Here is a 26,216-nt window from a genome sequence, read left to right on the forward strand (position 1 = left end):
TTAATAAGTAGTTATATATCTTTCATAACGGAATTCCATTTCTACCAAAGAACATGATGATCATTAATACAATTTAAAACAAGCAACTAAGTAGGTAACAAGTTAAACATTCCAAGAAATGTAAAATATTGTGCTAAATACTTTTAATATATTTATAAATAGATTCCCAAAAATTGTTAAGCCAAAATTTTCAACAGCATTTCCTATTCCCAATATCACTAAATATAAAACGCCTGTCATGAGTGTCTGAAAGCTAGAAGCAGTATTATACTATGAATTACAAACTTCCAGTTTTTATTTAAATTCTCCTTCACCTGAAATCTGAATTATTTTTGCCTTATTTAAATTATTTTGAGTTCTGAGTAAAGTTTATTTTGATTTCAAAGACAACATTTTTCCTGTATTTAAAAAATTTAACTGAACACATACTATGAGGAAATTCTTGTGTTTTCAAACTTTGAGCCCAAACTAATTTTCCAAAGCAAACAGATAAAGATTAAAAATTACATTCAAGACCAGCCTGGGGAAACAAAAAAATTAGTCCAGGCATGACAGCATGAGTCTGTAGTCCTAGTGCGAGTCTATAGTCCTAGCTACTCAGGAGGCTGAGGCAGAAGGATCACTTGAGCCCAGGAGTTCAAGGCTACAATCACGCTCCTGCACTCCAGCCTGGGCAACAGAGCAAGAATCCATGTCAAAAAAAAAAAAAAAAAAGAAAAGAAAATTACAATTATAAATTCATTTTAACAATTCTTTTTTTTTAACCAGAAAGCACGTCACACTGTAAAGCAGAGTATAAGAAATTTTCCCTCATCTTTATATTGAATAATATATTAAAAGGAACATATGAAGGAGTTACAGATCCAAAGAAAAAGCTAGGTAAAATTCAACAGCTAATACATGCAATTACAGAATATGCTATAGTGGAAGAAATGTAATTTCAGAACCCAGTGGAAACAAACATAGTAGAAATGTCTGAGTAGAAATGGTCACTATTTAACACACACAATTCAGAATATATAAAAAATATTTCCATAATAGATTAATAAAATACCCTGCCTGTGGCTAATAGGAAGGATAGAAGAAAACAACTCAAAATTTGAGCCTGAGTTGGAGCGAGTATATTGTTCTCAATCAATATAACTTGGTAACATTTAAGTTGGGAAATAAGTCAAATTTACCCTCAAAACTTAGGAAAACATCAATTTCTGACTAATGGAAAAATTAGAAGAAACACTTGAAAGGCATTAGTACATAAAATGGAAACTTCAAAGAAACACTTGACTTTGTACTTTTAATTTTTAGAAGATTTTAAATTTTAACACTAAGTGGGGAGTGTCTGCATTGGCAGCACATACACTAAAATTGGAATAACACAGAGAAGACCAGCATGTTCCCTGCACGAGATGCACACAAACTCCTGGAGTGTTCTGTATTTTTTTTACTTAATGTTTTCTAAAAAGGATGTTACGTTGTTTTAGTATAACAGGTGAAAAACACGAGCTTAAATAATAAGTCCTTATAAAACAAAAGCCAATTTTGTTTAAACATCATTGAAGATGCTTTTATTTCCTTAAAGATATATTGCTTATAAGTATTATTTGTAAAAAAAAAAAAAAAATTCTTTTTTAAAAGTTACAATTAATTTGGAATTAGAACAGCAAAGCAAGAACTATGCTAAAAGGTACTGATCAATTAAAACATTAAATTTAAAAAATGGTAAGTAGGTAAATTAAAATTCAAGTTTTTATTAACTCTTATTAAATAATCAAATTATATAGTCAAAAGACAGCAAATATAGTAATGTTTTTTATTAGATTACTGACTCATTTGTATCTTTAAGGAGTCTTTCAAAAGAGTTTTGCAAAATGGGTCAAAACAACATGTAAATATGGAAAGGGAAAAGGGCAAGTATGAATACTTTATTTCAGGTCCAGCACAGTGGCTCACACATGTAATACCAGTGCTTTGAGAGGCCAAGGCAGGAGGATCACTGGAAGCCAGGGGTTTGAGACCACCCTGGGCAACATAGCAAGACTCAGTCCTTACAAAAAATTTAAAAATTTGCTGGACATGGTGGTGTGAACCTGTCCCCCTACCTACTTGGGAAGCTGAGGTGGGAAGATCGCTTGAGCCCAGGCGTTTGAGGCTGCAGTGAGCTGTGATGGCACCACTGCACTCTAGCCTGGGTGACAGAGCAAAACCCTGTCTCTTTAAAAAAAAAAAAAAAAAAAAAGAAAGAAAGAAAGAGGCCTGGCGTGGTGGCTCATGCTTGTAATCCCAGCACTTTGGGAGGCCGAGGCAGGCGGATCACGAGGTCAGGAGATCGAGACCATCCTGGCTAACATGGTGAAACCCCATCTCTACTAAAAAATAGAAAAAATTAGCCAGGCGTGGTGGCGGGCGCATGTAGTCCCAGCTACTTGGGAGGCTGAGGCAGGAGAATGGCGTGAACCCGGGAGGTGGAGGCTTACAGTGAGCTGAGATCGCGCCACTGCACTCCAGCCTGGGAAACAGAGTAAGACTCCGTCTCAAAAAAAAAAAAGAAAAAATGGGCCAGGTGTGGCGGTGGCTCACGCTTGTAATCCCAGCACTTTGGGAGGCTGAGGTGGGTGGATCACTAGGTCAGGAATTCAAGACCAGCCTGGCCAACATGGTGAAACCCTGTTTCTACTAAAAACACAAAAATTAACTGGGCGTGGTGGCACATGCCTGTAGTCCCAGCTACTCAGGAGGCTGAGGAGGAGAACTGCTTGAACCTGGGAGGCAGAGGTTGCAGTGAGCCGAGACTGCGCCACTGCGCTCCGGCCTGGGCAACAGAACAAGACTCTGTCTCAAAAAAAAAAAAAAAAAAAAAAAAAAGAATGAATGAATGAAATACTTTATTTCAAAAGTTTGCAGTCACACAATTAGGTAACTGATCATGAAAAGAGAAAAAAGTTAAAGTAGATTCAATTGGAATTAAATATTTTCAAAACATACCTCACGAAATATATGATCAAAAAACATTAACCAGGTAAGATACTAGAAAATTATTCAAGAGTATATTTTAAATGTATTTCAGTATTGAGATAAATAGGAACTATTTCCATCTCAAACTCAAAATTAGATTTTCCAACTCTAATCTCTCAAGTATAATAGGGTACTGCCATCCTAACTCATCTAATACTTTAATATCATCTTACCTGTTGCCATTTGCCTTTGATAGCTGGATCTCTGACTGACTGGCAATGTCTCTGAATCTGCTGCATCACCCCCTGGTAATATACCATTGATGAGTCGTAATTTCCAAGAAGGGCATATTCTCTTCCTTTCTTTGCATTATCACAAATCTCAGCCAAATTCATCTTCTTTCAGAGACCTAAACATAAAATATAATGACTTTTTAAAAATTTTCAGCACTGACTTTAAAACATTTATTATTCTTTATGTTTAAAACTACTTTTTTTTTTTTTTGAGACACAGACTCACTTTATTGCCCAGATTGGAGTGCAGCAGCATGATCTTGACTCACTGCAACCTCCACCTCCCAGGTTCAAGTGATTCCTGAGTAGCTGCGACTATAGGGGTGCACCACCATGCCCGGCTAATTTTTGTATTTTTAGTAGAGATGGGTTTCACTGTGTTGGCCACGCTGGTCTTGAACTCCTGTCCTTAGGTGATCCACCCACCTAAGCCTCCCGAAGTGCTGGGATTACAGGCGTGAGCCACTGCGCCCAGCCTAGAACTACTTTGAAAGTCAAAATAGTTACCATTCTTTGAGGTTATCTGAATGCATCTTACAACACTAAACAACGTTTTCAAATTTGGAAGTACAAAGGAGATTACAAAAGAACACCCACGGAAATAATAGGGAGAAAGGTTACACAGCTCTGAACTACTGATTTACTTACAGGTACATAAAACCGGACACTAGTTTTCCTTATTCCTTTATAATTACCATAGGCTGCAATAACAGATGAAATTTTTTTTTATTCAATTTATTCTTGACAATATAAAAAATATGAATATCACATAAATATATGAATATATTTTCTACTGAAGTCAGTTGAAACTATAAAAACTAGTTATCACTAAAACTTCTTGGCCCCAAGAATAAAAAGTTATACTTAAAGAATACATTTTAAAGAACAGTCTATAGTTGTCCATGTACCATTTATACTCATGTAATTGCCTCAAACTTAAATCTAAGCAAACATCTATAAATTACACTCTCTGAACCCCAATTTGTAATCTTCTAAGACCCCATCATTCTCTATATCTTTTTGGCCATGCAAATAACTATTGTTATTTTCCTTTCTATAAGATGTTAGTTAGAATACCCTCTAGATTTCTGGCTTCCACCAAAGCTCTCCAGTCCAGTAATTCTGGCTTTTCTTCCAGGCTTTCCAAAAGTCTCCTAGAATCATCCAAGGCTTCTATGCAAAGATACTTTCCTCCCAAGACTAAAAAGAATAGCAAGTCCAGAGTTACAGGAGAATGATATCCTGAGAAAGTGTCAAAATTGCCTTCTGATTTCCAGGAACAGTAAACCAATGAATACACATAAAGAAGAAAATCAAAATACTACTCTATGCCTTCTTCAGGGAATTAAACTTTGGTTTGGGGAGCCTGACTCTTCTACTCTGACTCTCAATCTCTTATCTGTTCTTCAGGGACTCAAAAATTCTTCCTGAAAATTAACCATCACTAGTTCTAGGCATTTTAAAGGACTCCAACACATTTTTAAAAATAAATGTTTATGTGTTTGGCATGTTATTTTCCTCTTATAAGGTTCCATGAAGGCAGAGTTGTATTACTTGAGAATCACACTGCAACAAATAGTACACTACTAATACGGTTTGGCTCTGTGTCCCCACCCAAATCTCACCTTAAATTGTAATAATCACCACATGTCAAGGGCAGGACCAGGTGGTGGTAACGGATCAAGGGGACAGTTTCCTCCATGCTGTTCTTGTGATAATGAGTAAGTCTCATGAGATCTGATGGTTTTATAAGCGTCTGGTATTCCCCCTGCTGGCATGCATTCTCTCTCCTGCCGCCCTGTGAAGAGGTGCCTTCCCCCATGATTCTAAGTTTTCTGAGCCTCCCCAGCCATGCAGAACTGGGAGTCAATTAAACCTCTTTTCTTTATAAATTACCCAGTCTCAAGTTTTTCTTCATAGCAGTGTGAGAAAGGACTAATACAGTAGACTAGTACCAGGAGTGGTGTGCTGCTACAAGGATACCTGAAAATGTGGAAGTGACTTTGGAACTGGGTAACAGGCAGAGGTTGGAACAGTTTGGAGGGCTCAGAAGAACACAGAAAAATGTGGGAAACTCTGGAACTTCCTAGAGACTTGCTGAATGGTTTTGACCAAAATGATGATAGTGATATGGACAATGAAGTTCAAGCTGAGGTGGTTGCAGATGAAGAAGAACTTGTCCTTGCTGTGCTTTGGCAAAGAGACTGGCAGCATTTTGTCCCTGCCCTAGAGATCTGTGGAACTTTGAACTTGAGAGAGGTGTTTATGGTATCTGGCAGAATAAATTTCTAAGCAGCAAAGTGTTCAAGAGGTGATTTGGAAGGGGGGATTGCTCTTAAAAGCATACAGTTTTAAGCATTCACAAAGATATGGTTTGGAATTGGAATTTATGTTTAAAAGGGAAGCAGTGAATAGAGGTTTAGAAAATGTGTAGCCTGACAATGCAATAGAAAAGAAAAACTCATTTTCTGGGGAGAAATTCAAGCCAGCTGCAGAAATTTGCATAAGTAACAAGGAATCAAAAGCTAATCACCAAGACAATGGGGAAAATGCCTCCAGGGCATGTCAGAGATGTCGGCAACCCCTCCCATCACAAGCCCAGAGGCCTAGGAGGGAAAAATGGGTTTCCTGGGCTGGGTCCAGGGCCCCTCTGCTGTGTGCAGCCTCGGGACTTGGTGCTCTGCACCCAGCCACTCCAGCCATGGCTAAGAGGGGCCAAGGTACAACTCAGGCCATGGCTTCAGAGGGTACAAGCCCCAAGTTTTGGCAGCTTCCACATGGTGCTGGGCCTGCAAGTGCACAGGATGAGAACTGAGGTTTGGGAACCTCCACCTAGATTTCAGAGGATATATGGAAATGCCTGGATGTCCAGGCAGAAGTCTGCTGCAGGGGCAGGACCCTCATGGAGAACCTCTGCTAGGGAAGTGTGGAAGGGAAATGTGTGGCTGGAACTCCCACTGAGTCCCCACTAGGGCACTGCCTAGTGGAGCTGTAAGAAGAGGGCCACCATCCTACAGATCCCGGAATGGTAGATCCACTGACAGCTTGCATTATGCATCTGGAAAAGCCACAGACACTCAAGGTCAGCTGTGAAAGCAGCCAGAAGGTGGGGATATACCCTGCAAAGCCACAGGGGTGGAGCTGCCCAAGGCCATGGGAACCTACCTCTGACATCAGTGTGACCTGGATGTCAGACGTGGAGTCAAAGGAGATAATTTTGGAAGTTTAAGGTTTAATGACTGCCCTATTGGATTTCAGAACTGCATGGCCTATATCCCTTTGTTTTAGCCAATTCTCCCATTTGGAACAGGTATATTTACCCAATGCTTGTACTCCCCTTATATCTAGAAAGTAACTAACTTGCTTTTGAAGCAGGCTCATAGGTGGAAGGAACTTGCCTTGTCTCAGATGAGACTTTGGATTTGGACTTTTGAGTCTGGAATGGGTTAAGACTTTGGGGGACGGTTGGAATGATTTGCAATGTGAGGACATAAGATTTGGGAAGGGCCACAGGCAGGATGATATGGTTTGGCTCTGTGTTCCCACCCAAATCTCACCTTGAATTGTAATAATCACATGTCAAGGGCAGGAGCACATGGAGGTGATTGGATCATGGGGGTGGTTCCCCCATGCTGTTCTCATGATAATGTGTGAGTCTCATGAGATCTGATGGGTTTATAAGCATCTGCCATTTCCCCTGCTGGCATTCATTCTCTCTCTTGCAGCCCTGTGAAGAGATGCCTTCCGCCATGATTGTAAGTTTCCTGCGGCCTCCCCAACCATGCAGAACTGTGAGTCACTTAAACCTCTTTTCTTTATAAATTACCCAGTCTCAGGTATTTCTTCATAGCAGCATGAGAATGGACTAATACAACTACTTTTACACAGTAACAAATTTCAATGTCCAGTGGATCTATCCACAGAATACAGGACAACCACACAAAGTCTCATCTTCAAATTTAGAACATTAACATGAAACAATATGGTCTTATTATAATGAATAATATGTAATTAATAAATCCAGTAGAAACAAAGATGCTCTATAAATTATTTCCCTTTAAAGTCATTGTGAAACAAAAGCATAAATCCAGCTTACAAATACAGATACAAAACTATAAAAGATAAAAATATCCTGATACAAATCAGGGGTTGCCAAACTTTTCCTGTAAAAGACCTAACAAGTAAATATTTTAGGCTTTGACGGCTAACAAACAAAATGAAGGATATTATATAACTACTTATATAATGAGACAAAAAATTCCATAATTCTTATCGATGCAATTCAAAATATTATAGAAACAATAACAGAGTACAACTTTCTGTAAGACAGGTTGACTAAGGAGAAGAATGAAACTCTTTTTAGGGACAATATTTCACTTAGTTGGGATTCAAAGTTAATATTCCCTATCATCAAAATCAATCACAAATGTTCATACATTCTAATGTTTACCTTGAATACAATACATTTCATGTTTGAAAATGTCTACTTTTCAAAGTAGGTTAGGTGCTACTTTATACTGATAGTAGTCACAAGTATATGATTTCAATTCAGCATAATCATTGTTTGGAAGGCATTTAAAGGATTTACTCTTAGTATTTACATGCCATTATTTGCAGATTAATCATTCCAATTAAAGGTTAAATAAAAAGTGCCTCAACTGCACAGTTAAATGGAAATTTCCTTGGCACTTACATCGAGTTCTAAAAAATGCTGCTGAAACTGTAGTTTGAACTCAGAAAACATACCTATTGCAAACTGGGTAGGAATGGAGACCTTACTTCTTTGTTTTAACTTATAACAGCATGGAAAGCTATATAAAATTACTTGATATTACTTGTGATTCAAAGAATAGTGGTTGCCATTGAAATAACTTTACTGCAGTATTAGTTTTGATATAAGAACTGTTTTGTCTCGTAATTTTAGGTTGAATTCATTAATACTATTGAGTCTGCATCACAAATTGATTTCTAAAGCCATTCAGCATTCAATATTCAGATTGACAGCAGTTTCTCACATTCAGAAAAATTTCAATCTCACTTCTAAATTCAAAAGTTTGCAATAAAGCCTTACAACTATTAAACCATCAAATTGCTGTACAGCAGGGAAAGTGAGAATATTCAGCTTCTATTTCTGACAAAAATTCCTAGAACTGACAATGGCTAAGTCCACAAGAGCAAATGTTGACACTACTGGTTCAAGATTACATGATAGATTCAAACATTCTCTGCAAAATACCTGCTAAGAAATAAAATAAGTAACTGTAGACTTCAAACTTCTTACACTTTCACAGCTTTATTTGTCCACCTGAATTCTTTTCTATTCTATACAAATTTTTACTACCATCAGTTATAACACATCTTAGCAGACTACACTTCATTCAGGTTGCATGCCATTAGTGTTTTCTTAACTTTTTGAAATATTCTTATCTTTAGCTATTCTACACACACTATTCATTAAGATTATTTAACAACTTCAAACTCAGCCTTGACTTTTCAAATAAACAACTGAGCAGTATTGGTAACATCTGTCAACTCATCAAAAGCCAAGGAAAACCACTCAAAATCATTTGCCTTTTTAATTGATTATTGATGTCCCCAATTCTTTGAGCAACTCTTCTTGCCAAAAGACTAACAGTCTTAAGTTTACCTTCTCCAGATACAATTCTGCGCCTGTTGTAACCAACACAATTTAGTTACTTCACTATTGATAAATGACTTCCTTGCTTGGCTAACAAATGAGCCACTTGGAAGTTTACTCTGGGTGCAGCCTGATTTTTATTTTCTAATTTTGTAAAGAAATTCTACTGGAATAAGATATTCCTTTTTATGTTTTCTCATTTTTCTGACCATTACTTTCCTGTGAGTTGGGAATATTGTGATGAATGCAGAGTCTGGTAATATCAGTGTATATTGTATTTAACACAGCTATAGTATCACTGCATAATACAATGCCTTGTCATAACTCAATAATCCATGCTTCAGCATGCTTTAAAAGTATAACATTCCAAGTCTATTTTTTTCATCTTTTCTTGTTTTGACATGATGTGTATGCATTGATAATAAAGTAAAATGTCACAGCACAGTGATATGCATGGCACTTAAAACAGTGATTACAGTTCAGAAACAGCAGTGCAAAAGCAATGAGAATGCCACATGGTTTCTGTCACAACCCCTCAACTTTGCCATTCCAGCACAAAAGCAGCCAGAGACAATCTGTAAACAACTAAGTGTGGTTGTGTTCCAATAAAACCTTATATGTGGACAATGAAATCTGAATTTCATTTAATTTCCACGTCACAAAATAGTATTCTTCTTTTGATTTTTCTTCAACCTTATAAAAATGCAAAAATCATTCCTGATTCATGAGCCATTCAAGAACAAGTGACAAGCTGGATTTGGCCCCTGGACTGCAGTTTGCCGACTCTTGCTTTCAGCTTCTATCTTAAGAATCTAGCAAGGGAAGCAAATTAAAACCAAAAGAAGCAGAAGGAACAATGTAATAAAGTTGAGGGAAGAAATCAATGAAATAGAAAACAGAAAAACAAGAGAAAATTTCAATGTAGCCAAAAGCAGGTTCTTCACAAATATCAATAAAATGAATAAACCTCTAGTAGGATTGACCAGGAAAGAGAGAAAAAAAAAAATACACATTACCAAAACAAAAAATGAAGGAGGGCTATCACTACAAACCTTGGAGCTACTGAAAGACAAAAGTGAGTTTAATGAAATGGACAAATTCTATGATGGTCACACACCAAAGCTTGCCCAAGAAGAGACAGAGTAGTTAATCGGAATACTCCTTTATCAATTAATAAAATTGAATACAGAAGAGGTAGAAATATTTCCAACTCTTTTTTTTTTCCTTTTTTTGCCAGAGTTCTTTTGGCTATCCAACTCATATTTTAAAGCCAGTGTTAGCCTTACACCAAAATCAGACAAAGATCTTATCAGAAAATTACATATCAATATCCCTTAAAAACATAGATACAAAAAATCTTTAAATTTTAGCTAATCAAATCCAGCAATATGTAAAATAGATAATGGATTATGACCCAGTGATGAAATAGATAATGTATTATGACCCAGTGACGTTTTTCCCAAGAATTCAAGATGGTTTATTTTAAAACCAATCAATACAATTTTAAGAGAATAAAAATGAAACATTATAAATCATCTCAATAGATACAGAAAATGTATTTGACAAAATTCAACATAATTCATAAGAATGCTTAGCAAACTACGAATAAAAGGCAATTTACTCAACCGAGTAATGGACTTCTATGAAATACCTACAGCTAGCATATGTATTGTGAAAGACTAAATGCTCTCCAAGATCAAGAACAAGACAAGGATATTTGCTCTCACCCCTTCTATTCCACATTAGAACTGAGGTTCTAACCAGTGCAATAAGGCGATACAAAAATAAAAGGCATGCAGATTGGAAAAGAAGTAAAGCTGCTTTTATTTACAGAAAACATGATTGTCAGTGGAGAAAATCCTAGGGAATCTGCAAATAGCTCCAGAACTAATAAACGAGTTGTGTAAGGTTGCAGCATAAGAGGTCAGCATACAAAAATCAATCTTATTTCCACATACAAGAAATAACTGGAAACTAAAAAGAGTAAAATCATCCAAAAAATATTAAATATTCAGGGATAAATTTAACAAAATATGTGCAAGATCTGTAACCTGAGAACTATTAAAATCTAAGAGAATTAAAGATGACCTAAATTAATAGATATGTGTGTATGTGTTTATGAATAAAAACACTCAATATGCGTAAGATGTCAAATTATCTTGAAAGTGACCCATAGAGTCAATGGAATCCCAATCAAAATCCCAGCAGCCTTTTTAGGAAAAATTGACAAGCTGATTCTAAAACTTATATGGAAATGAAAGAACACAAAATAGACAAAAGTTCTGAAAAACAATAAAGTAGGACTTACTAACACAGATGTATTCAGGTGGGGTACTTCTAAGGGGTTGAGGGGAAAAATGCCTGTTGGGGGTGGATGTCTACTACATGATTTTAAAATTTACTATAAAGTTACAGTAATCATGGCCGGGCACGGTGACTCATGCCTGTAATCCCAGCACTTTGGGAAGCCGAGGAGAGTGGATCACCCGAGGTTGAGAGTTCAAGACCAGCCTGACCAACATGAAGAAACCTCGTCTCTACTAAAAATACAAAATTAGCCGGGCGCGGTGGGGCATGCCTGTAATCCCAGCTACTCGGGAGGCTGAGGCAGGAGAACTGCTTTGACCTGGAAGGAGGAGGTTGCAGTGAGCCGAGATCGCGCCACTGCACTCCAGCCAAGGCAACAAGAGCGAAACTCCATCTCAAAAAAAAATAAAGTTACGGTAATCAAGACAGTGTGGAACTGACATAAAGGCAGACACAAAGATCAGTGAAAGAAACTAGAGTCAAGAAACAGATTCATACATACAAAGCCAACTAATTTTCAACCAAAGTGCCAGAGCAATTCAACGAGGGAAGGACAATTTTTTCCAGCAAAAGGGTCCTGAAACAAAGTGGCTATCCATATGCAAAACAAAAACTGAATCTCAACCCTTACTTCACATCACATACAAAAATTAACTCAAATGGATTACTGACCTAAATGTAAGAGTTAAAACTATAAAGCTTCCAGAAGACAACCTAACCCAAGGTATTTTTTTTTTTTCCATCAGTTCCCCAAGCCCCAATTCCCATGGGGCAATTTGAAAAGGGCCATGTAACATCTGCAAAGGAAGTAGTCTGAATTACAGGAGAGGAGGCCTAAGCTTAGAGAACCTGAATCTATTAAGTTTTATGCTTCCCTACCCCTTGTTCCAAAGGGAGATACTGTATCTTCCAAGGCTGTAAGCAAACCTGACCTTTGCTCTGGAGAAAGACACTATCTCCTTCTACCCTCCAAGGCTGTTCAACTTGGTACCTCCCTTCATCCTGGGGAGCCCTTCTGCCTCCTCTATGCTGTCCTTTTTTTATGTATCACATGTCTTTCTCTTTCTTTTTTCACTCTCTTACCTTTATGGAGCACATTTTCTACAGTTGGGAGAAAAAATTTTTGCAACTGTGCATGTCTGTAAATACCTTTATTCTACCCTCATACTTCCATGAGAATTTGCCTGGCTACTGAATCTTAGTTTGGAAATAATTTTCCTTGAGAATTTTTATGGCATTTCCCTAATACATTTTAGGTTTCAATATTAGGTTAAGAAGACTGAAGTCATTTAAATTCCTAATTCGTTATATATCACTTGTTTTTCCCCTTTTCTGGAAACTTCTCTTTGACATGAGTTTCCTAAAATTTTTGATGATATGCTTTGAAATGGGTCTATCTGGGGTTCTTTCAATGTAGAAATTAATGTCTTTCCATTTTAGGAAATATTCTGAATTATTAAAATTTCTTTCCTGAATTTCATCAAAAATTTCTTTCCATTTTTTTTCTGCTGTGAAATGCCTTTTATACAGGAATTAGACTTCCTCAGCTGGTCCTCTAATTTTCTTAGTTTTTCCCTCCTTTTTTCCATCTCTCTGTCCTTTTGCTCTACTTTCTTGGAGATGTTCTCAACTTTATATTATAATCCTTCTTTAGAACTTTTTCCTTTTTTATTGAGGTATATAACTTAAAGTGCACAAGTCTTAAGTGTGCAGCTCAATGACCTTTTACACTGTGCACATACACTGTGTACACCCCGGCAACACCCCTTCAAAATACAGAACACTTCCAACTCCCCAGAAGGATCCTTCATCCCTCCCAGTCAGTACTTTAATCACTATTCTGATACCACAGATGAATTCTGCCTGCTTTTTAAAAATCAGCTTTATTGAGGTATAATTTTCATACAATTAAATCCACTAATTTTAAGTGTACAGTTGATGAGTTTTGAAAACTTTATAAACTGCATAACCACCACTACCACCACAACAAAGGTAAAGAACATTTCCATCACCCCAGAAAACTCCCTTTTGCCACTTTGCATTCGACCTCCAACTCTCACCATGCACTCTCCTGTTCCCTTCTCCCTACACAGGCCCACCTCAGTTTACCGCGCCTCATTTTACTGCACTTCACAGACACCATTTTTTACAATTTGAAGATTCATGGCAACTGTGCATCCAGCAAGTCTACCGGTGCCATTTTTCTAACAGCATGTGCTCACTTTGTGTCTCTATGTCACATTTTGGTAATTCTCACAATATTCCAAACTTCTCCATTTTTATTATATCTGTTAATAGTGATCAGTGATGTTACTGTTGTAATTGTATTGGGGCACCACAAACCATGCCCTATAGCAAGGTGAATATAATTGATAAATACTGTGTTCTGACTGCCCTACCAATAGGCTGTTGCCCTCTCTCTCTCTTCTCCTCGGGCCTCCTTTTCCCGGAGACACAATACTGAAATTAGGCCAATGAAGAACCCTACAATAGCCTCTAAGTGTTCAAGTGAAAGGGAATAGTTGCATGTCTCTCACTTGAAATCAAGGGCCAGAAATGACTAAGCTTAGCAAGCAAGGCATGTTGAAAGCTAAGATAGGCCAAGAGGTAGATCTCTCGTGCCAAAGAGCCAAGTTGTAAACGCAAAGAAGAAGTTCTTGAAAGAAATTAAAAGTGCTACTCCAGCGAACATATGAATGATGAGAAAGCAAAACAGCCTTATTGCTGATATGGAGAAAGTGTGAGTGGTCTGGACAGAAGATTAAACCAGCCACAATATTCCCTTAAGCCAAAGCCTAATCCAGAACAAGACCCTAATTGTCTTCAATTCTATGAAGGCTGAAAGAGGTGAGGATGCTGCAGAAGTATGAAGCAAGTAGAGACTGGTTTATGAGGTTTAAGGAAAGAAGCCTTTTCCATAACACAAAAGTGCAAGGTGAAGCAGCAAGTGCTAATGTAGAAGCTGCAGCAAGTTGTCTAGAACTAGCTAAGATCATTGACGAAGATGGCTACACTAAACAACAGATTTTCAATGTAGACAAAATAGCCTCCTATTGGAAAAATATTTCATCTAAGACTTTCCTGGCTAGAGAGGAGAAGTGAATGCCTGGGTTCAAAGCCTTAAAGGACAGGCTGGCTCTCGTGTCGGGGCTGATTTAGCTGACGACTTGAAGTTGAAGCCAATGCTCATTTACTAATATGAAGATCCTAGGGCCCTTAAGAGTTATGCTGAAGCTACTCTGCCTGTGCTCTGTAAATGGAATAGCAAAGTCTAGATGACAGCACATCTGTTTACAGTATGGCTTACTGAATATTTTAAGCCCAACTTTGAGAGCTATGGCTCAGAAAAAAAGATTCCTTTAAAAATATTGCCACTCACTGACAATGCACCTGGTCACCAAAGAGCTCTGATGTAGATGTACAAAGAGATAAATGCTGTTTTCATGCCTGCTTATCCATTCTGCAGGCCATGGATAAAGGAGTTATTTCAACTTTCAAATCTTATTATTTAAGAAATACATTTTTTAAGGCTACAGGTGCCATACATAGTGAATTCCTTTGATGAAACTGGGCAAAGTAAATTGAACACTTTCTGGAACAGAGTCACCCTTCTAGATGCCAATAAGAACATTTGTGATTCAAGGGAGGATGTCAAAACATTAACACTAACAGGAGTGTTACAGAAATTGATTCCAGTCCTCATGGATGACTCTGAGGGTTTCAAGACTTTATTGGAGGAAGTCACTGCAGATGTGGTAGAAAAAGCAAGAGAACTAGAATTAGAAGTGGAGCTTGTAGATGTGACTGAATTGCTGCAATCTCACGAAAAAACATAAACGGGGTAGGGCACAGTGGCTCACACCTGTAATCTCAACACTTCGGGAGGCCAAGGCAAAAGGATCACTTAAGACCAGGAGTTCAAGACCAGCCTGGGCAACACAGCAAGACCCCATCTCTACAAAAAATAAAAAAAAAACTTGAATGGATGAGTTGTTTCTTATGCATGAGCAAAGAAAGTGGCTTCTTGAGCTGCAATCTACTCCTGGTGAAGATGCTTGTGAACACTGTTGAAATAACAATAAAGGATTTAGATTACTACATAATCCTAGTTGATAAAGCAGCAGCAGGGTTTGGAGAGGATTGACTCCAATTGTGAAAGAACTGCTACTGTGGGTAAAATGCTATCAAACAGTATAATTGCATGCTATGGAGAAATTTTTCACAAAAGGAAGAGTCAATACATCCACCAAACTTTGTTGTTGTCTTATTTTAAGAATTGCCCTGGGCCAGGCACACTGGGTCATGCCAGTAATCCCAACACTTTGGGAGGCCAAGGCAGGAGTATCACTTGAGGCTAGAAGTTCAAGACCAGCCTGGGCAACATAGCAAGATGCCAATTCTAAAAAAAAAAAAAAAAAAAAATTTAATTAGTCACATGGGCACTGAGAACGCGGGTCCACGCACGTGATTGTCCGTGCATCTAGCCTTTGCCCACACAGCTTGTTCAGTCATGGCCTCAGGTAATGCGTGCATGGGAAAGCCCGCCCCTAACTTCAAGGCCACATCCATGGTGGATGGCGCCTTCAAAGAGGTGAAGCTGTCAGACTACAAAGGGAAGTACGTGGTCCTCTTTTTCTACCCTCTGGACTTCACTTTTGTGTGCCTCACGGAGATTATTGCAGTCAGCAGCCATGCCGAGGACTTCCGCAAGCTGGGCTGCGAAGTGCTGGGCATCTTGGTGGACTCTCAGTTCACCCACCTGGCTTGGATTAACATCCCCCGGAAGGAGGGAGGCTTGGGCCCCCTGAACATCCCCCTGCTTGCTAATGTGGCAAGACGCTTGTCTGAGGATTACGGTGAGCTGAAAACAGATGAGTGCATTGCCTACTGGGGCCTCTTTATCATTGATGGCAAGGGTGTCCTTCGCCAGATCACTGTTAATGATTTGCCTGTGGGACACTCATTGGATGAGGCTCTGCAGCTGGTCCAGACCATCCAGTACACGGACAAGCACAGGGAAGTTTGTCCTGCTGGCTGGAAGCTTGGCAGTAACACAATTAAGCTCAACGTGGATGACGGCGAGGAATATTTCTCCAAACAAAATTAGGCTGGCCAATGGATAGTGAGCTTGTGCCCCTACCTAGGTGCCTGTGCTGGGTGCCCACCTGTGCCCCTACCTAGGTGCCCTGTGCTGACCCAGGAAAGGCCAGACCTGCCCCTCCAAACACCACAGTCTGGGACCCTGGAGGGCTAGACCAAGGCCTTCTCATGCCTCCTCCTGGGAGCTGAATAGTGACGCCCACTCCCGAGCCCGCCCAGCAGCACACAGGCCTAGAGGTGACCAATAAAGTATTAGGGACAAGAAAAAAAAATTAGTCACATGTGGTCCTAGCTACTCAAGAGGCTGGGGCGGGATGATCGCTTGAGTCTGAGAGTTTGAGGCTGCAGTAAGTTATGATCGCACCACTACGCTCCAGCCCTCCAGCCTGGGTGACAGAGTGAGACCCTGCCTCTAAAAAAAAAAGAAAAGAAGGAGGAGGAAGGAAGAAGGATGAGGAGGAGTAGGAAGAGAGGAAAAAGAGAAGAAGGAGGAAGAAGAAATTGCCACAGCCACCCCAACCTTCAGCAACCACTACCCTGATCTGTCAGCAGCCATCAAGAAAAGATCCCCCCACCAGTAAGAAGATTAAGACTTGCTGAGGCTCAGATAATTGTTAGCATTTTTTAGCAATACAGTCTTTTTTAACAACAGATGCTGGCAAGGCTGCAGCGAAAAGGGAATACTTATACATTGTTGGTATGGAAAGCAGTTTAGAGATTTCTCAAAGAACTTAAAACAGAACTACCATTTGACCCGGCAGTCCCATTACTGGGTATATACCCAAAAGAAAACCAATCATTCTACCAAAAAGACACATGCACTCGTATCTTCACTGCAGCACTATTCACAATAGCAAAGCCATGGAATCAATCTCGGTATCTATCAACAGTGGATTGGATAAAGAAAACGTGGTACATATATACCATGGAATACTACATGGTCTTAAAAAAGAACAAAATCATGCCCTTTGCAGCAACATGGATGTAGCTGGAGGCCATTATCCTTAGCAAATAAATGCAGGAACAGAAAACCAAGTACTATATATTCTTACATATAAGTGGGAGCTAAACATTGGATACTCCTAGACATAAAGATGGCAACAACAGACACTGGAAACTAATAGAGGTGGGAGGGAGGCAGGCAAGGGTTGGAAAACTATCTTTTGGCTACTACACTCACTCTCTGGGTGACGGGATCATTCATATCCCAAACCTCAGCATCATGCAATATACCCATGTAACAAACCTGCAGATGTACCCCCTAAATCTAAAATAAAAGTTAAAAAATTTTAAAGTCTTTTTAAATTGAGGCATGTACATTTTTTAGACGTAATGCTATTGCACACTTAATAAACTATAGTATAGTGTAAACGTAACTTTTATATGCACTGGGAAACCAGAAAATTTGTGTGACTAGCTTTATCGCAATATTTGCTTTACCAAAATGGTCTGAAACAAAGCCCACAGTATCTCTCAAGTATGCCTGCAGTTTTGTCAGTTCTAGAATGCAAAATAAATAAACTCATATGGTATATACTCTGATTTCCTTCATTTAGAATAATGCTTTTGAGATTCAACGATGCCCTTATATGTATCAGTAATTACTTTTTATTGCTGAGTAGTATCCCATTATATAGACATACTAAAATTTGTTTATTCACTCATCAGTTCTCCATAGCGCACTTCACAGAAACAAATCACAAAAGTACAGGACATATCATTTACCCAGGCTTTACTTTATTTCCACTGAGTTTACATCTAAAATTACAAGATACAAAGAAAGCAATCCACTATGAGGGAGAATTAATACAACATAAAGCAAAATTAAGGCCTTTTTAGCTACTGTAAAATAAGTACATTTAAAGACATAGGGACAAGAAATTTTAAAATAAATAAGCTTATTTGAAAAATAATCAAAAAGAACTTCTGGCATTAAAATATATAGTCATTGAAATAAAAAAAAAAAACCTCAGTGGACTGAGGAAGCAAGAGATTAGACACAGATAAAAGGAGAATCAATAAACCAGAAGACAGAGCTGCAGAAACTGACCAGAATGCAGCATATACAGAGAGAATAAGTAAATAAGATTAAGAAATGCAACAGAGTAGAAAGAGAAGATCCATCATGTATGTCTATTATGAATTCCAGGAGAAAAAAGAAAGGCAAAATTCAAAAATACAATGGCTGAGAATTTTCCAAAACTAACAGAAGACAATAATTTTCAGTTTCAAAGCAAATCAAAGTTCACACCTAGAGACAAGGTAGTAAGACTGAAGAACATTTAAAACGGAAAGAAATGACAAATTATATACAAAGGAAAGAAATTATATTAACAGCTAACTTTTCAAGAGGAACAGTGGGAGCCTGGAGACAATGAAATAATATCTTCCAAGGGGTAAGGGTGTAGGGGGTTGGCAACCTAGAATTGTATACCAAACCATTCAAGTTTATGTTTGATAAAGGCCACATAAAAATTTCAGACAGAAAAGCCTGGATATGAATCCAGGCACCATAAATTTTTAGTTGTGACCTCAGGCAAATCATATAATTTCAATAAGCCTCAATTCTGTCTACAAAATAGGAAAAATAATATTTATCCTAAGGTTATTTTAAAAATTAAATGTGATCATATGTTAACATCATTCCTCACATACAACACTGAATCAATATAAGGAATATTTTTACTCTACACTCAACATCAATGCAGATAACTGAAGCAGTTAATTTTTCCTCTGAAAAAAAGAAATCAACTGATTCAATTTTCATTATAAATTTCTAGAAGCTATACTAAAATTATTTTTAGTCATAATCTTGAAACATAGTTTTTTAAATCTCCTTTAATATAAATTAGAAGAATTTCTAGGTCTTTTTAAAATGTCAGGTTAAATCTAAAGACAAAATATTTTAGCAATGTCTAATATTTGACAATGTCTCTTATTTTGAGATTATGTATTCAAAAATAAATTAAGCATCTTCTTACAGTATTTACTGCTGAACTGACCCAGCAAAGTTGCCCTATACAGAATGCTCCAGATAATACCTTCAAGGAGAGTTCTAGGCTCAGACTGAGAAGAGCTCAGTCCAAGTTCATGCTCAGATCAAGAAGGAATACTGCTTTATCTGGTTCCAGATAATTATTTTTGTAACTGTTTCATGACTCAGATCTAAACGTAACACATAAAGCCATCTTTTCAGCTACATCTCCAACCTTTCTGTTCTCTCCTTTAAATCTACCATCACCCACAACACACACACACACACACACTCTCTCCCAACATACTTGAATTTTTTATCTCATGCCAAGACTAAGACATATAATTGAAAAAATGAAAAGCTAGCTTGTATCCAGAACCCAATCCCACCAGGGATGTCACTCATAACTCCTTTTACAAATGAAATCATAATATTTATCATTCTTTTGTCTCCACAGTAATGGTTTTTGAAGAGGAAACAAAACATTTTTTAAACTAATTTTACGTGAATGATGTCAATCTAATTCAGTTATACTTACAATGCATATGAGGCTAAGAAAATAATTTCTGCTTTAAACTATTTTTATTCTGACACTTCCATATTTTTCTCATATTGTTCCTTTTCCTCCTAAAAGTTGTAAATTCCTGAAAGTAGACGCCTATTTCAGAAACACCTAAGTAACCTGAACTATAGCAATGTGAACTAAATAACACTAATTAGAACAGTGGAAAGCAAAACAACAAATCAAGTTTTATTTTCAATATTTTGTACCACAATGAATTTTATCAATATGTCCAGGCTTTACATGCTTAATGAAAAAAAAAAAAAAGTTTCTCCAAATCACCGAAGTCCAGTTTATGTCATACAATGGCTGCTATAAATAAAACAATTAAGGAGACACATAACCATGTCTTCTCAAATTAATGCATCCTAAAGTATGTTTCAAGCACAATAAATGAACCTACTATGTGAGTACTAATCAACAAAATAGTTAATTTTGAAAACCACAATACCTCCCATCTCTTTATTTTGGGTAATAGTCTCAAGGACTACAGTTTGCCATGAATAATAAAGAAAACAACCACAAACCCAGACATTACAGAAGAATGTATGTAGTAATTAAGGCTTTTCATTTATTTTTTACATGTATACAAATCACTTCTCAAATATTTTAGAAACAAAAAAAACTGTTCATAAACATAAAAGAATCTAGATACTAATACAGGGTTCTAAGAGCTTAAACGTTTCTCAAAAGTAACCATCACAGTAATTTCTGCTCATGTTCTAAATTCTACTGGCAGCTTTAAAATATTACAAAGGACAGAAAATGTGGATCATCTGTTACTGTGTCTCAAGATGACAGCTTAAACTATAAACTTGGCCAGGCATAGTGGCTCACGCCTGTAATCCCAGCACTTTGGGAGGCCTAGACAGGCGGATCTCCTGAGGTCAGGAGTTCAAGACCAGCCTGGCCAACATGGCAAAACCCCGTCTCTACTAAAAAAGTACAAAAATTAGCCGGGTGTGGTAGCGAGTGCCTGTGGTCCCAGCTACTCAGGAGGCTGAGGCGGCCGAAGCTTGAACCCAGGAGACGGAGGTTGCAGCGAGCCGAGATGGCGCCACTGCACTCCAACCTGGGCGACAAGAGTGAGACTCTGTCTCAAAAAAACAAACAAAAAAAACCCTATAAACTTTATCTAAGTGCGTAAATACCCTTTTTAGCACAAAAATAATAGTAGCGATGTTTATTGAATGCTAACTCCCCACCAAGTAATACGATAAAAATGTTTTTCTAGGCATTATCTCATCTAATCCTTGTAACACTACAAAACAATAACAGTTACCCACCATTTAGCAGAGGAGGTGACTGAGGCTTTAAAGAATTTAAATAATTTGCCCATAGAGCCTGGATTTGAACCCAGATGTGTCTAACTCAGAGCCTGTCCTCCTGGCTCATTACAATTTACTGCCTCAAATTCCTTTAAAGTTACGCAGCTAATCTAAAAATAAATATAAAAGGCTTATTAACAGAAATAAAGATATTTTGTTGCGGTTGCCTATATAATTAAATACTACTTGTTTTTTAATTTCATAGTGCTTTGAACAGCCTAAAACCTTTCAAAACCATCTGCTTCATATTACTTTATTTTATGAAATATGTATGTATGTATTTATTTATTTTTGAGGCAAGGTCTCACTCTGTCGCCCAGCCTGGAGTGCAATGGTGCAATCTCAGCTCACTGCAACCTGGACCTCCCAGTCTCAACCAATCCTCCCACCTCAGCCTCCTGAGTAGCTGGGATCACGGGTGTGCGCGGCCACGCCTGGCTAATTTTTGTATTTTTTGCAGAGATGATGTCTCGCCATGTTGCCCAGGCAACTTGTCTCAAACTCCTGGACTCAAGCGTTCTGCCCCTCTCAGCCTCCCAAAGTGCTGGGATAACAAGCAAGAGCCACCACACCCAGACTCAAGTAGTCTTTGAACAAGTAATTTTATAATCATATTTACTTACTCATCCATTCATCATCCAATCTAAACTAATTAGTAAGCACCTACCACATTAAGCAAATAACCTATATACATATAAGAAACAATGTAAGGCCACGTGGAGTTCACTAACATAAAATTCTTGACTTCAAATAATATCTAATAATGCAGAGAAAATACAAGTATAAAAATATCAGGAATTATCTGTTAAATACCAGTCATCCATACTCTCACATAAGTAGGTCAGAAAAAAAAAAAACAGTCACTACTGATTCTCTCATTCATTTCTCTTCCTACTGCCAAATCACCAGGAAAAATGGAAAGAGTAAAACATCAGAAAGAAAAGAATACTGACATATAAAGACACTCACAGAGACAGGAATAAACGAGAATAAAGGAACAACTTATTGAAATACAGCAAATGAAGTTATATTGTTTGTCCCTCAAACACGTAAAAGCTAAGAAAATAAGAAATAAAATACATTGTTTTTTGGAGATGATTTCCTTAAAAAACATAAGAGTATACCAAAACTAGTTTGAGCACTGATTGAAATGTAACATCCTTTGAGAGAGGGGCCAGATCTTATTCATGTATCATGTATCATTTGGTGCACTGTTTGACATAAAGACACACAATAATGTTTCTTGAACTCAAATGCAAGGCACATGTGTTTGATAAATGTCCATAAAATAACCATTCTAAAGAGTTCTATAATACTCTGGGAAGTAAATACAATTGGGGGGTCAGCAACTAAGCATTAAATTCTTTACAAAATGCAAAACAATACTTAGATATGATTAAAAACTATAAAAAGTACTTACTAAAAACAGCTTCATAGCAAAATATTAAAAAGAATAAGATTTCAAACCAAAGCTCACTTTTTAATAGGCTGCCTAATAGAAGCTTTTACAATTACTAATGGACAGAACAAAGTTACAAAAGGACTTAAAAGGTCATTTACTCCTTTGCCATCCGTTCGGTTAGGACCACAACCAAACCATACCCCAGCAAAAGAAACATATCTAAAGACATCCAGTGAAGATTAAACCACCTTGAAAAACTACTCCATTTTTTTTGAACTACTCTCACAATCTATGCCTTGAATTTATCTGGCAAATGCCCATATCTCACTTTTATCAAGTATTCTAGGGCACAATTTCCCTGGGACTACCATATATAAGTATAGTTATCACTGAAGAGAAAAATGTTTAAAATAATGTTGAGCCGGGTGTGGCCACATGCCTGAAATCCCAGCCACTGGGGAGGCTGAGACAGGAAGGCTGCTTGAATCCAGGAGTTCAAGGCTGCTGTGAGCTATGACTGCACCATTGCATTCCAGCCTAGGTGACAGAGTCAGACCCTGTCTCCAAAAAAAATAAAATAAAATGAAATACTCTTGAGCACATTAAACTATAAACATATTTTCATTTACAGATGCTCAAATATCAGTGAAATCACAAATCAGTCCAGACATGAAACACTGTCAGAATTGAAGAATTTTAGAGCCATTGAGCTCTCATATTATCTAGTGGAACTTCCTGTTTCTTTGACGATGAAAACAAGGCAAAAGTACATTCGTATTAATGCCCTATACAATAACATTTTATAGCATTAAAGGAAGCTTCATTTTAAAAAAATTGATTAGTCCTCAGACTCTAATCATCACTTTGTAATATAACTACTACCTGATCCACCTGCTTAATATGGTCAAGTCAAGTCACAGAACAGGGCCTTTCTATCAGACAGAACTGGCAGTCCTGCCACACTGTTAGTAAGGAAGTGGGAGAAGAAATGCTTTCAGTTGTTGAGCACTTTAGGGTTTACCTCCACTAAACTGTTTCAACTTCCCAAAATCAAATAAATAGTATTAACACCTCATATGAAATAAGGGTACAGATTTGGAGACCTGCCTATGATCATGCAGAAAATAAGTTGTAGACACAAAATTAGACAACTTACTTTCTTTATTTTCCCCTCCTTTGTTTGTTATGCTCTCTCCCAGTTGTTCTTCCTCTCTGCCTCCTAACTAGGGTCTCATTTGTAGGCTCCTCCCGCAAACACATACACACAACTCTTTTTTTTTTTTTTTTTCTGACACGGAGTCTCGCTCTGTCACCAGGCTGGAGTGCAGCAGCATGATCTTGGCTCACTGCAACCTCTGCCTCCTGGGTTCAAGCTATTCTCCTGCCTCAGCCTCCTGAGTAGCTGGGACTATAGGTGTGCGCCACCATGTCTAGCTAATTTTTGTATTTTTAGGAGAAACGAGGTTTCACCATCTTGGCCAGGATGGTCTCGATCTCTTGATCTCCTGATCTGCCCGCCTCAGCCTTCCAAAGTGCTGGGATTACAGGCGCGAGCCACTGCGCCCGGCCTACACACATTTCTTAAATGAGAGTTCCATATCCAAACCTCTTCCTTTTTCTTTTCTACTCATTACTCCAATGTGAGCTGGTCCATTCTCCCTTGTAGCTTTAACTACTTATCTATATGCACACTTCTAACTCCAGCCTGCTGTCTCTGAACTCCAGACTAAAATGCACCTCCAACTGAATATCCCATAGGAACCTCAAACAAATGCTCAAAACTCAACTAATATCTTTATATTTCACCCCAATAAAAACCAGCTCCTCCTCATCTCAATCAATGGGTTCACTATTACCTCAGTCATGCTAGCCAGAAACTGAGGAATCAATCAGCTAAGAGTTCCAAATCTAACTCCCAACATCCAAACTCTTATCAAGTCATATCAATTTTATCTCTTAAATATTCCTTGAATCCATGTCTTTCTGTAACTCCAACTGCTTACTTCAGATTCTCTTCATTTCTCTACTGGACTTTGTTTTTTTCTATTACACAACTGGCTTTTCTACTACCTCTAATCTTTCCCCTCTCAGGTCCATTCTCTACACTGGGGCTGGAGTTATCTTTCTAAAATACAAATCTGACACCACCACCACTCTAGCTAAAATTCTTCAATGACTGCCCCATATCAAGAAAAATTCTAAACTCTGAATATGGTGCCAAGTACTTTAAGATCTGGCCTCACCCACTAATTGCAAGTATTCTGGGATCCAGTCATTCAGAACCACCTAGCGTTTCCCAAATACAAAATACTCATTCTTCAATCTATCCTTTGCTTATTTTGTGCCATCCATTTGTCCTAGAATGACTTTCCTCATCATCACTCCAGTGAAAGCTTATTCAACTATTTTAACACAAGTTAAAAGTCAAATCATACTGAAGGCCTCCCCTGACTTCCTTAGACAGAGTCAGGATCTTTCTACTAAATGACAGAGAATGGTCAGTGCTTGAGATCAGGATCAGACCCACCTGGGCTGAAATCCCAGGTTCACACTTTACCAGCTATGATTTTGTGCAAGGCCTCTAAAGCCTGTTTCCTCATCTCTAAAAATCAGTAACTACTTCACCAACTGTTTTGAGGATTAAGTAAGGAGTTGCATGCAAAATACTCCTCACAGCACCTGACATATTCAATAAATGTTACTGTTATGTGATTATTTCCTCTGGGCTCCTATAGCAACTTGCACTTATCTCTACCACACTACTGTGATGACAAGACTGCCCATGCAGGATACAGACTATCTTTTTTCATCTCTTTATTCTCACCACCTGGCATAATGCCTGGCACATAGGTTCTTAACACATTTTGAATGAATAAATAAAATACTTCAAACCTTATGTTGTATCACATAAGGCCTCAATTTTGTTTTCTACCTGTCTTACTAAACCTACTTTCCATCTCCTCCTTGTACAAAATTGCAACCTCAAGTAAAATTTACACAGGTCAACTTCATTTTAATTAAGAGAAAGTTTTATAGGATTTGTGGTCTTTTTGTTTTTAAACACACACACACACAAACTCACAATAATATCAACAATTCTCCAACTTACTCCATAAAGCAGCAAATTTCTAGGGTGGTTATCTACCTATTAAAAAATTTTAAAGGGTCGTCAAGGAAGGTTTCGTAAATCTGTGTCAGCTTCCTTTACCAGCAAGTCTTTGAGTCAACTCTAAGGACTCAAGTGTACTCCTGAACATACAAAATATATAAAGAATTAACTAAATAATTAAAACATGGTATTTTTCCTTCCGAAAACATGCTGAGAAATTCTGAATAACACTGGAATAATCAAAGAATTATTGCTGCCTACTGCTAAAAAAAGTCTGTTTTTAAAAGTTACTAGTAATTTAAAACTGAACTAATCAAAATATGTGTAGGCAGTGTTCAGGCTGGCAAGGGGGGGGTGGGGTGGAGCACTCATTTCACAACCTTGAACCTCAAGAAATAAAATTCAAAAATGCAAAAAGTTAAAAATGCCAGATACCACCATATAATCGCAATGACATCTTTTTATCTATTTCCACACTTAACCTTTAAACATTACTGCCCTTTGAGTAATTACCAATTGATGGGTTTAATATGCAAACACCTCTGAGCTAC

At 37.8% G+C, this 26,216-nt stretch overlaps 2 protein-coding genes and 1 non-coding gene across 8 annotated transcripts in view; 2 read left to right on the forward strand and 1 right to left on the reverse strand.

Moving 5' to 3' along the window:
• The window catches only part of KATNAL1 (katanin catalytic subunit A1 like 1), a 102,681-nt gene that overhangs the window by 75,480 nt on the left and 985 nt on the right, over positions 1 to 26,216 (reverse strand). For 5 of the 6 annotated variants that reach the window (XM_003826850.6, XM_003826851.4, XM_008952200.5 and 2 more), the window contains exon 2: positions 3,186 to 3,361. In XM_003826850.6, the coding sequence (XP_003826898.1) occupies positions 3,186 to 3,347 (162 nt within the window). In that variant the 5' untranslated portion in view covers positions 3,348 to 3,361. Of the gene's footprint in view, positions 1 to 3,185; positions 3,362 to 3,471; positions 6,985 to 26,216 lie in introns of those variants that run through there. The other variant, XM_034936514.3, reaches the window with a different exon arrangement.
• Positions 1,338 to 1,440, forward strand: LOC112436976 (U6 spliceosomal RNA). Its single transcript, XR_003025638.1, has one exon. It is a non-coding gene; the product is annotated as a U6 spliceosomal RNA (small nuclear RNA).
• LOC100970029 (peroxiredoxin-2-like) lies at positions 7,863 to 26,154 on the forward strand. Its single transcript, XM_063595695.1, has one exon. It carries the CDS (start codon positions 15,701 to 15,703, stop codon positions 16,295 to 16,297), a length of 597 nt encoding a protein of 198 aa, XP_063451765.1. The 5' UTR covers positions 7,863 to 15,700; the 3' UTR covers positions 16,298 to 26,154.

Source organism: Pan paniscus, chromosome 14 (assembly GCF_029289425.2).
Source record: "Pan paniscus chromosome 14, NHGRI_mPanPan1-v2.0_pri, whole genome shotgun sequence".
NCBI classification, from domain to species: domain Eukaryota; kingdom Metazoa; phylum Chordata; class Mammalia; order Primates; family Hominidae; genus Pan; species Pan paniscus.